The following is a 13,137-nucleotide window of genomic DNA, read 5'->3' on the forward strand; positions in this document are numbered from 1 at the left end:
AGACATTTTTTGAAATAAATATCCTATCTCCCCTTATCTCTCAGCAGGGCTTTCAAAAACAGGCCTCCAAAAGAGTTATCAGCCTCAGTACATCCTTATCATCCCGACAAGTGCATGTTTTTCATTTCAACTACAGTTGTCTTAAATAAAATACAAATTCAACTCACTCAAGACCACTAGTAAACTTTGTGGAAAGTTTTCCTAATGCCATAATGGCATATTCCTTAGTGACTAAGCTTGATTGGTTGGATGTTAAAATGGATTCCAAAAACTGCAAGATATCTGATTCGGTTGCAACTATTACTTCATCTTCTTCATCACAAACAGTTTTCCCAGCTAAAAGGAACTCTCCGTATTCTCCTATGCACCACATTGCAACCTGAAATTCAATTCTATTATTGTAGCTATTTTACATTTAGTATCATATAATATAACATATGTCTATAATATATATATATATATATATATATATATATATATATATATATATATATATATATATATATATATATATATATATATATATATATATATATATATATATATATATATATATATATATATATATATATATATATATAATATATATTTATAAATATGATATATAAATTATATTTATATAAAAAAGTCGAAAGTTACTTTGTACTTGATAATTAAATACAATCTGTAAATTACTTCACTTGAAATACAAAAAACTGCGGTAAAATTTCAGCCAAAGTAAAATTTCAGTAGTAATTTTTAAGATAACATTTCGATATTTTGTTTTTAAATTGTAATAATATAATTTTATTTTTAATAAAACCCATCAAAACAAAAGCATGAATTTCGCTTGGTTTCTTTATACTGAACTAAATTCGAGAACTTTCATCCAACACTGGAACTATTCAATTGCTTAAAATGGTTTAGAAAAAACATTAATATATACACGAATATTACTATACGAGTATTTTCGTCCACAGTTTTCACTGTTTGGTAAACTCCTGGTCATCCAGGAAGAAGCAAATGCATGTTCTGACCCCCCCCTCCCCCTGGTATAATATGAAAAGTGTCCAAGTCAACAGGGATCAATCACGGCAGGGTGATTGGAGACTTCAATATGCACCTATTTCACCCTGACTCACATCCTCTTATCATGGATAGTTTAAGAGGGACTTAGCGTTAATTGCATTTAGGGGTTATCTGACCCATAAATTCCTGAACTCTGGGTAAATTAACAAAAATATTATTGCAACTGTTATTTTTCGAATATATATGTATATATCGCTAATAAGATTCTAGCAAGAAAAATATAAGCGAAAGTATGGTCGCAAATTAAACAAAAGGTTTAATTTGTGGTCTTAGAACAGAGCCTCCTCCCTTGTTGTCTACAGAAAGCAAAATTAAATGTTTTGAGCTAGACAATGCATTTCCAAACAGGAAACAACATCTCGACTTTTTTTTAACCTACTAATAAGTATATACTAATAAGTACTAATAATAAGTACTAATAAGTACTAATAATAAGTACTAATAAGTAAGTATTTTTTTTAACCTATTAATAAGTATATACTGATAAGTACTACTAGTAAGTATATTTTTTTCAACAAATTAATAAGTATAATCTGCTAATAAGGTCACACCAGAACAAGGTGGAAACTTATTCACACCAAATAAGTTGAAAAAAAGAAGAAGAAGAAAAAAAAAAAAAAAAAAACAAGGCGCCGTGACACAATATGCCATGTAATGTTTCATGACAGAACTAGAATTGAAAGCGAAATGTACCACTGATACATTGACAGCATAGCGCTACCCCGCAGAATTAGAAAAAAAAAGCAAACTGAACTGAAATCTAATCAGCTATTTTTTTGATTTTATTAAATGTCTGAGCTTCTTTGGGTTGAACTTGGAGCTTTCTAAGGGCAGACATATTTATTTAATGTTACACCATTAGTGTATTATAAGATAAATGTGGCTATGCTAGTCTGGAGGACAATAGCTAAATTTTAACGAATGTACAAAAATATACTTATTGATGCCTTTTGACTAAAAAGAGCTTCTGCTTTATCTAGAGCTTTATCTTCTGCTTTATCTAAAGTAAAATCAGAAAAGGATAAAAGAAAATGAAGCTGTAATTGATTAACGACGCTTCTGATTTCTAAGGTCCTTATGTCAGCCCTGTAGTGTGTTAGTACAGCTAAGTTCAAACTCTGGGTCCTGTATCACCAAACTGAGATTAAACCCATTACACCACCACAGGACCAAAAATGAAATTATTTCTTATTTAGCTTTATTAAAGTTACGATAATACTGGATAATCATAAATGGGGCTAGCAGTTCTTTTCTAGGGCACAAACTCGAAATGCCGCTCACACGAATTTCTTTTACTCTTTGAGCAGGACTTTCAAAGCCACACTACCGTATCCAAGCAAGGATATTGTTTCACGCCTTCAGCAAACTAAAAGTACCGACCGATATTGCATGTGTGTAGGTTCACGGAGTCTATGATTGTAGCACAAAGCGGTACTTCACCAAGACAGCACTAATTTGCAAAAGCACCTGAAAGCATCATTAGCTTTCATCAATGAGTTTCCATTAGTTTTCATATGAGCATTCATTTACAGCTCTACGACTTTCCAATAGCCTGGTAGCGCAAAGGAGAAAAAAAGGAAATAAAATCAAGCAGAGACACAGCAGTGCCACCCATACAAAAATGCAATTTGCAAAAGCACCTGAATACAATCATTAGCTTTCATCAATGAGTTTCCATTAGTTTTCATATGAGCATTCATTTACAGCTCTACGACTTTCCAATAGCCTACTAGAGCAAAGGAGAAAAAAAAGGAAACAAAAACAGAGACATAGCAGTGCCACCAATAATAATATGCGATTTCCCTTGGTTTTCAAGACGGGGGACTGCCCACCACTGATCAAACGTCTTCAATGGTTTTCTTCAATTTGATGTTATGTTTGAGGGTTTTCAAAGTCTTTTTAGAGACTAGGTAAAATTTTATTTTGTATAGGCATGTCTTTACAAAAATAAAATGCCTTTACAAAATCAAATTTTCATTCCTTTACAAAAATTTGACAATTAGATCACATTTTTACCACAGACAGGATTTTGACTGTTTCTGTAGCTAAACAGCCCCTCTCTCTACTTCCTTCAACAAAAATAAACCTGATATTTGAACTAACAGCGAAAGCTGAAAGCAGAGATAAGTAGTTGAGTTCTCTCTCGGCGTAAATTTTGGTAACTAAAACAATTCAAAAAACATCCTACAAACAATTTTGACATGTACGATCCATGTCTTTGCTGTTAAAGAGTGAAACTACACATTCATAAATTATCTATACAAGTCAGCGCAAAACCTCCGCCCCCCTCCCAGCTCTGATATCAAGCACAATCCTATCGGGCCTAACAGTTCAAATACTGAAGGCATTTTAAAATCAACAAAGGCAAACTTACCTGAGCTAAAGGCTGTTTTTCACTGATTGGCTTTGATACAAGGCCACTTTCATTGGGTGTCTCTAATCTAACTGCATTCCAAAGTTGACCAACACAAAAACCCTGTAGCGACACTGCTTCAGAAACAAGCTGCAACACACCAGCAATAACATCGTCTCGTACATAGTTTCCAGCCTAAATACAAACAACACGTGATAAAACTTAATTAATAAAAATATTCTAAGCTCTATTACGACATCCATGACTAAATCAGCAAGACCGTATACGGAGGAAAAGGAGTGGATGATACAGTGCCTGACTCACATGGGTGCCCTGGATGAGACCGGGTTAAAGGTTTTTTTTTTAATTGAGAGACCCGTAGGCAAAGGTTGTTATTCAAGACCTTATTTTCTTTAATAATAAATTAGAGAAAATGTGAGTGGAAATGACGTCCAAATCAGGATTGGAAATTTTCTCCCCGGATACCAAAAATTACAAAACTGCACTCTTTGTTTTGCTTCAAAAAAAAAAAAAAAACAATAACATTACATTTTCGATTTTGAACCAAAACTTGAAAAACAACCGGCAATGGTTAAGATCAGGTTTGGAAAACCCTAGGATGTCCCACTATTCTCTTCATTTTTCACGTAATTAGCACAATAATTTTTAAACCCCCCTCCCATCTTCATATATGCTTGTTTGATATAAATTACAGTTAAAATGCAAATTTAATAGCCGAAATTATACATCAGCAGCAATAACCAAGAGTAAAATCTTATTTATCTTGCCGCCCATGATTTGAGACTAAGGGGCAGAAGGAGGCTCAAAATTTTAATATATGATCGTGCACAATCAAATTTCTATACTGCATTTTTTGGACCAGGTGTGACTCCCCCTCCCCCCACCGCCTCTGAAACCAATCCTTCCATACATACCGTTGACCAATGTTTTATACCAGATTTCGCTGGTTTTATTGTTGTAGTTCCTTTTTCAGATAGATATCATTAACCAGCTCTTGATGAGAAATAAGCACAAAAACACTATAAATAAGTATGAAAATACGAATATAAGTATAAAAAAGAGATAATTATAAAAATAAAAACAAAAATGCATTAATTATTTTCTTCTACGTGAGTTAGAAACTAAAAATAACATGAAACAACAGAATCGGCGAATTTTTATACAAAGTCTAGGGCTATATCACGCATTGGGGGGATGGGGGTTAAACTGGAAACGATTCTGAGAATCCAATAAGTCAAAATTTTCTGAATGTAATGAAGCAAAAAATTATATTGTTATAGCAAATAGTTCACAAGAGGGGATAAACTAAAAAGTTACCTATGCTAGTTTAGAAGGGGAATTTGCAAAACATTACCCTTTTTTATATTTCCTTCCAGTTTAACTGCATCCAGAATTTATAAAAATGTGTTTATTTTTGGATATTTCTATGGCTTTCCTTGCCCATTGTGTTATTTGCACCAAATTACAAAAACATAAAGAGGGAGGGGACAAGGATATTTTCGAACTGTTAATGTTAATTAACTAATAAAAAATAAGTAATTGACTAAAATAAATTGACTAATTAACTGTTAATGAAGATAAAGAAAAATACTGGGCAACATCGCTAAACTATGTCTAACAGATGTTAGCGGCAACTTCGGTGCTATGGAAAAACGTCGACAAAGCTACTCAAATCATAGAGAGGAGGAAGGGATTTAAAACGATAAAATTCATTTCCCGAAAAGTATATTTTTCTAAATCTAGGAAGGTCGAAATTACCTCCCTCTCCTCCTCATCCCGAAATCAGCGCCACTATATAATGCTTCTACACACAAGTTTGAAAGTTATTAGAATTCAAAACAAGGCAGTAACTTACAGCCAATAAGACTTTTAGAAGAACTTCAAAATGCCATCTAGGGGTTGGAGCATACTTTTCAAATGCCAAGACCATATTAGAAGAGCACTGGGACTGGAATTCGGGATCAGCGGTTTCCAAGAAACAAAGTAGCTCTTTGGTCATGATTTTGATATTCGACTGATTTATCAGTAAGAAACTCAATTCTAAAGCTCTTCGACGAATCGTCACATCAGGATCCTGTGTGAAAAATAAACACTAACTTAGACGGCTATATATATATAAAAAAAAAGAGAGAAGATGGGACATCACAGAAAAACATCCCAGGCACAGTATTTATAAAACTAGTAAAAATTCTTTTATTTAATTGGGTTAATCCAATTCAATTAAAATGGTATTTGACTTTATACTTCTAATTAATTATATATATATATATATATATATATATATATATATATATATATATATATATATATATATATATATATATATATATATATATATATATATATATATATATATATATATATATATATTTAAATTAAAACTATTTATGATTAAATTAAATTTAACAAATAAGGAATTAAATTAATTTTTTTAATTTATAGATTCTGATATCTGACTGATTTATTAACAAATAGTCCACTCGTAAGCATTTCAACGACTAAATTCTTCATGATCCTAAACGTAATTAAATAAAAAAAACAAGATTTTTCAACTGAAAGTAAGGAGCAACATTAAAACTTAAAACGAACAGAAATTATTCCGTATACGCCTCGCTCTTTATGCTAAAGTTTGACTCTTTCTCACAACTTTACTTTTTAAAACAATAAAAAACTTTATCGTAAAGAGCGAGGCGTCAAGGAGAGGACAACCCCTTTCACATACGGAATAGTTTCTATTCGTTTTAAGTTTTAATGTTGCTCCTTACTTTCAGTTGAAAAAATTGTTTCTTCTATTTAATTTCTGAAAGTTTTTGAATTAATGCATGTTTTGATTTTGGCTCACCGTACATGAAGAATTAAACGAAATTTGCATATTAATTTTTTTTTGGCTAAATAGCTTGCTCAGAGTTTTGATCGGGCGATTTTGACAAAAAAAGAGGGAGGAGGCCTAGTTGCCCTTCAATTTCTGGTTACTGAAAAAGGCAACTAGAACTTTTTATTTTTCTACGAACGTTTTTATTAGTAATAAATACACGTAACTTACAAATTAACTTACGTTGCGAACTTCAATATTTGCATATTTTTATTACGTATATGAGGGGGTTCGCCCCCTCGTCAATACCTCACTCTTTACACTAAAGCTTAAATTTAGTCCCAATTCTTTAAGAATGACCCCTGAATCACAAAAGCCATAGAATAAATAATTGAGATTACTAAAAATACTTTCACGTAAAGAGCGAGGTATTGAGGAGGAGACGAATCACTTATATACGTAATAATTTCTGTTCATTTTAAGTTTTAATGCTGCTCCATACATCTAGTTGAAATTTTTTTTTTTTCATTTATTTTCTCTTTTTTTTGTTTAAATAATGCTAGAAAATCAGCGCCCCCTTCATGGACATTTTCTTCCCTCATAATAAATTCCTTCATGGAAAGATCCTCCCACGTAACCCCCTTCCCCCGACCCCCCCACCACGAACAAGTCCCCCTAAAAACGTTTGTATGCTTCCCAATAACCATTATTATATGTTTGTAATTTGCAGCCCCTCCCCCGGGGACTGGGGGGGGGGATTAAGTCGTCCCCAAAGACAAAGTTATTAGGTTTTTCGTCTATGCTGAATAAAATGGCTATCTCAAAATTTTGATCTGGTGACTGTGGGAACAAATGAGCGTGGGAAGGGGCCTAGGTGGCCTCCAATGTTTTTGGTAACTTAAAATGGGCACTAGAAATTTTTATTTCCGTTAGAATGAGCCCTCTCACGACAATTCTAGGACCACTGGGTCGATACGATCACCCTTGGGGAAAAAAAAAACAACAAAAAAAACACACAAATAAACACGCATCCGTGACCTTCTGGCAAAAAATACAAAATTCCACATTTTGTAAATAGGAGCTTGAAACTTCTACAGTAGGGTTCTCTGATACGCTTAATCTGATTGTTTGATATTCGTTACGACTCTATGACTTTTGGGGGGCGTTTCCCCCTATTTTCTAAATTAAGGCAAATTTTCTCAGGCTCGTAACGTTTGATGGGAAAGACTAACCTTGATAAAACTTATATATTTTAAATCAGCATTAAAATACGATTCTTTTGATGTTACAATTGGTATTAAAATTCCGTTTTTTAGAGTTTCAGCTACTGTTGAGCCGGGTCGCTCCTTACTACAGTTCGTTACCACGAACTGTTTGAAAAACAGCAGTAACTCTGCTGCGACAAGATATGAAATAAAGGAAGAAAAAATGGAAGGAAGGAAGAAAAAATGGAAAGGAAGGAAGAAAAAATGGGTAATCATATGAAAACAAGCCATAAAAACATTAATAAAATTAGTCGAGTTTTCTTTAATTAACTGGCCTCATTTTATTTCGTCACAATTTATTCTATTATTTTACTTCTTTTTAATTAATGTTGATTTTCTACTGATTTAAGAACAAATAACAATTTATCAACAAAAAACAATGAAAATTGATTTATTGTCCAAAGTGTGTTTGCCTATCCATTTGCGGCCAAACGAAAAGCAGTTCGTTCCAGAAGGAGGGGGGTGTCATAAGAAAGGAGTCAAAGGAGATTGGAGCTAAATAACAAACAAAGACCACATTGCCTTTCCATTACAAAAACAAACAACACGGAGATACAAGGAATTTTTTCTTAGGACAGTGACCCTTAACCTTAAATAAACATTTCGACCCTATATCCAAGAGCCGTCCTCACTAAAAATAAATGAAAATATAAAAGAAACTCCAATTAAGATACGACCATTAAAACTAAAATCATTTTAAAAACAGTCCTAGCATCCTTACTTCAGGGAAGCTCAACCAGGACTCTAGGGTTAAGGTTCCACTATCTTAAGAAAAAATTTCCTGTTGTTTCTACTTGTTGTTTGTATTTATGAAATGAGAGCTTCAAATAGACTGGGTTGTAGTCTGGGTAGTAGTCTGGTTGTAGTCTGTAGACTGGGTAGTAGCATACAAAGTTGCGTTGGGCACAGAGGACCTGGTGCTTCAGTGAGTTGCTATTGGTCAAAAAGACATGGGTATCAACAATTGGTATCACTGGAAATGGTATTATTGGATAAACAATTGATATCAACAAAAGATGGAAATCAAAAGCCCTTCGATGAATCGCCCCTTCAGGATCCTTTACGTAAAAACTAACAGTTAATCTATGTTTTAGACCAGATATGAAAGAACCATAAGTCCTTTGGATATAGCCAGTATAATTTGAAAAATAAAGCAAAAGGCTTACAATTAACCTTAAAAAGAACAAAAAGGGTAAAATCTTTAAAAAATATTGAAAAAGATTAGATTGAAAAAAAATACTATTTTTTGGTTTAGTTTTTACCAGCCTTCGTCTTCTAGATTTTATGGTTTTGTATTTTTACTATTCATTTCTTTTTTATTATGTAGATGTCAAATGTTATGTTTGTTACTCCCAGCTATTATGAGCTCCACTCCAAATTGTGGGGGCATTATTATTGTGTTGTTTTTTAATACTAAGTTGAGAGAACGAATTCAAAAGCGCTCCGATGAATCGCACCTTCGGGATCCAATACGTAAAAACTAACAGTTAATCTATGCTTTAGACCAGATATGAAAGAAGCAAAGAGAAAATTGAAAATTACAAGGAAAACGTGGCATAGATTTACTTAAGAAAACTTAATTTAAATATTCTTTCTAGTTAAGTTAGTTTTATTTAATCTCATTAACTTCGACATTCGGCTAATTTATCAGCAAACAAACTCAATTCTACGACCTTTACGAAATGTATGAATTCAATTCAACGAATTTAACATTTCAACAAATATAACGTTAGAATTCTGTGCGTAGAATAAGTAAACGGTTACTCGAATTTAGAACAACGATGGAAAAAAGGGAGAATAGATGGGATATCACTACAATACGTTTCGCATAAAATATCTACTAAATTCTCGGAGTTTCTTTTATTTAACTGGCTTAGTTTTATTCAAATCTTATAAAATTTTGTTAATTATTTTCTTCTATTTGAGCTAGATGTATTTTTATTAATTTTGAAATTTGAATGAGCTATCAACAAAAAAATCAACCCAAAAGCTCTTATACGAATCGCTACATCAATGTAAAAAATAATCAGTCACCCTATTTTAGTTGATGATAGAAAAAAAATAAAGAGAGAAAAAAAATACAGCACCTAATAGTAAAAAAGCATAAAACATTTTTGTATCTACAAAAGGAGAACTTACCACATAATATATTCGCCACAGTAATTAAATTTATTTTATTTCATTGGCTTAAATGTATTTAATTTAATGAAAGTTCAAGTCTTTTCTTCTTATTGTATTAATTGTATCTAATTTTGTTATTTTACCGACTATCCATAAAAATCTCAATTCTTAGGCCTTTCAATGATCGGCAGACAAGATCCATAAGAGTAGACAATGAGTCATTCCATTAGAGAATTGTTGCCAAGTTTTATCAAAAAAAGACCTTAATAGTAAAATATGGCCAAAAGTACGAAAAAAGCGTCTATCTATGTTTTTGACAAGCTGTAACAGAAGAGAAAGATAAAATAGGACATCATAGAAAAATGTTTAGCTCAGAATATATACCAAGCTGGTTGGTTTCTTTCATCTAATTGGCTCATCTGACTTTCCATTTGACATATTAGCCAGTAGCTTTGGATTTTTGGCGCTTTAACACTGAATTAGTTATAATTAAATTTAAACTTGTATAATTATAGAGATATAATAGCTTACAAAAATATTTATTTAACTTGTATGATTATATCTAGATAATACACAAAAAAGCTCATATAATCAAATTACAATTGCTAGGGTCACCAATCCGGATGGGTAAGTAGCCTTACCCATCCGGAGTAGTAAGATTGAAAAAAGTCTATTTTTAATTTATAAAAGTTTCAAATTAAGTTTATTTGGGTCGAAATCAGCGCTTCCACACTCAATTTTTTTAATTCACGAACAAGTTTTCCAAATTCGGGGCGATTTGAGGACATCAAGACGAAATTTCAGTGTCCAAATCAGGACACAATTACGAAACATATACTATATAATACATATATATATATATATATACTAGCTGTTGGGGTGGCGCTTCGCGCCACCCCAACACCTAGTTGGTGGGGGCGCTTCGCGCCCCCCCCAAGCCCCCCCGCGCGCGTAAGTCGTTACGCGCCATAATAGTTACGCGCCATTGTAGTTGTGTCCCTATATATATGGTTTTAACTACGTAAAACTTGCGAATATACAACATTCTTTGCTGTCCCATTGTCTTTGCATATAAATAGATTGTCAGGTTATCCCCCTGTTTCCCCCGGTGTCCCCGTTGTAGTTGTGTCCCTGTGTCCCGGTCGTCATTTATATTCCCTGTGTCCCGCGTCCCGGTCATCATTTGTATCCCGGTGTCCCGGTCTGTATATACATTCGTTTTTTAGTTTTGTTTTTCTCCTTTATTTTTTTCCTTTTTTTTTCTTTTTTAGCTTATTTAGATTTTTAGATTTTTTAGTTTTTTTTATTAGTTTTTAGTTTTTATTTCTTTTTAGTTTTTTTGTCCCGGTCGTCATTTATATCCCCCTGTTTCCCCCGGTGTCCCCGTTGTAGTTGTGTCCCTGTGTCCCGGTCGTTATTTATATTCCCTGTGTCCCGGTCGTCATTTGTATCCCGGTGTACCGGTCTGTATATACATTCGTTTTTTAGTTTTGTTTTTCTCCTTTATTTTTTTCCTTTTTTTTTCTTTTTTAGTTTATTTAGATTTTTAGATTTTTTAGTTTTTTTATTAGTTTTTAGTTTTTTTTTCTTTTTAGTTTTTTTGTAGTTTTTACCTTCTTTTTAGTTTTGTTAATTTTTTTTTTTACTTGTGTCCTGGTCGTCATTTATACTCCCTGTGTCCCGGTGCTTTGTTGATTGCTAATCGAACATTCCTTTTGTCCTGGTCGCTTTCTCTTTGAGTGTCGTCATTTATTTTTTTCTTTTTTAGTTCTTTTAGTTTTTACCTTTTTTAGTTTTTTTTTAGTTTTTAGTTTTTTTAGTTTTTTACCTTTTTTTAGTTTTTTTAGTTTTTTAGCTTTTTTATTTTTTTTATTAGTTTTTAGTTTTTTTGTAGTTTTTGCCTTTTTTTTTAGTTTTTTGTCCTGGTCGCTTTCTCTTTGAGTGTCGTCATTTATTAGTTTTTTCCTTTTTTTTTTAGTTTTTTATTGGTTTTTACCTTTATTTTAGCTTATTTTTCAGTTTTTTCCTTTTTTTTAGTTTTTTTTTATTTTTTATTTTTTTTAGTTTTTTACCTTTTTTTAGTTTTTTTAGTTTTTTTAGTTTTTTAGCTTTTTTACTTTTTTTATTAGTTTTTAGTTTTTTTTTGTAGTTTTTGCCTTTTTTTAGTTTTTTCAGTTTTTTTTTTAGTTTTTTATTGGTTTTTACCTTTATAGTTTTTTTAGTTTTTTAGCTTTTTTATTTTTTTTATTAGTTTTTAGTTTTTTTTTGTAGTTTTTGCCTTTTTTTAGTTTTTTCAGTTTTGACGTCACCTAATCCAGTTTTTTCAGGTGACGTCACCTGACACATCCATCCACACATCCATCCACACATCCACAGACAGACAACTTATTTTTATATATATAGAAGATATATATATATATATATATATATATATATATATATATATATATATATATATATATATATATATATATATATATATATATATATATATATATATGTATATATATATATATATATATATATATATATATATATATATATGTATGTATATATATATATATATATATATATATATATATATGTATATATATATATATATATATATATATATATATATATATATATATATATATATATATATATATATATATATATATATATATATATATATATATATATACAATATATATACACACATTTATATATATATAGAGGACATCGCGATTTGAGGACATCAAGACGAAATTTCAGTGTCCAAATCAGGACACAATTACGAAACATATACTATATAATACATATATATATATATATATATATATATATATCTATATATATAAAAATAAGTTGTCTGTGTGTGGATCTGTGGATGGATCAGGTGACGTCATGTTTCGGCTGACGTCATGAAATTAGTTGCCATCATTTTTGTTATGACGATGCTTAGTATATTGTAAAACACATTAATTTGGTTAATAATATACCATTTAAAACACCAAAATGAACATGCTGGAGTAGTCACTCGGTGAGAGAGGGTGTCAGAACGGAGAATGAAGGTCCCAGGTTCAAATCCTGGTTAGGCTAAAAAAGGTAAAAAACTAAAAACTAAACAAAAAACTGAAAAAACTAAAAAAAGGCAAAAACTACAAAAAAAACTAAAAACTAATAAAAAAAAATAAAAAAGCTAAAAAACTAAAAAAAACTAAAAAAAGGTAAAAAAATAAAAAAAATAAAAACTAAAAAAAAGGAAAAAACTGAAAAATAGAAGAGAAAAAGAAAACTAATAAAATTAAGAATAAAAATAAAAAAAAATAAAAAAGATAAAAACTAAAAAAAAAGTAAAAAGAAAAAACGAAAAAAAAACTAAAAAAGCTAAAAAAAAGGTAAAAACCAATAAAAAACTAAAAAGAAAAAAAGGAAAAAAACTAAAAAAAAATTTCATCTAAAAAACTAAAAAAAACTAAAACAAGGTAAGAACTAAAAAAGAAAAAAATAAATGA

The 13,137-nt window shown here is 30.9% G+C and overlaps 1 protein-coding gene across 1 annotated transcript in view; it reads right to left on the minus strand.

The window, feature by feature from the left end:
- Positions 1 to 13,137, minus strand: part of LOC136034952 (AP-1 complex subunit gamma-1-like) — a 78,154-nt gene that overhangs the window by 29,593 nt on the left and 35,424 nt on the right. The window contains exons 8-10 of the mRNA XM_065716497.1: positions 5,298 to 5,516; positions 3,443 to 3,616; positions 168 to 379 (exon numbers count right to left, since the gene is read on the minus strand). Coding sequence (XP_065572569.1) covers positions 168 to 379; positions 3,443 to 3,616; positions 5,298 to 5,516 — 605 coding nt within the window. The remainder of the gene's footprint in view (positions 1 to 167; positions 380 to 3,442; positions 3,617 to 5,297; positions 5,517 to 13,137) is intronic.

This window comes from Artemia franciscana, chromosome 13 (assembly GCF_032884065.1).
Source record: "Artemia franciscana chromosome 13, ASM3288406v1, whole genome shotgun sequence".
Classification (NCBI taxonomy): Eukaryota; Metazoa; Arthropoda; class Branchiopoda; order Anostraca; family Artemiidae; genus Artemia; species Artemia franciscana.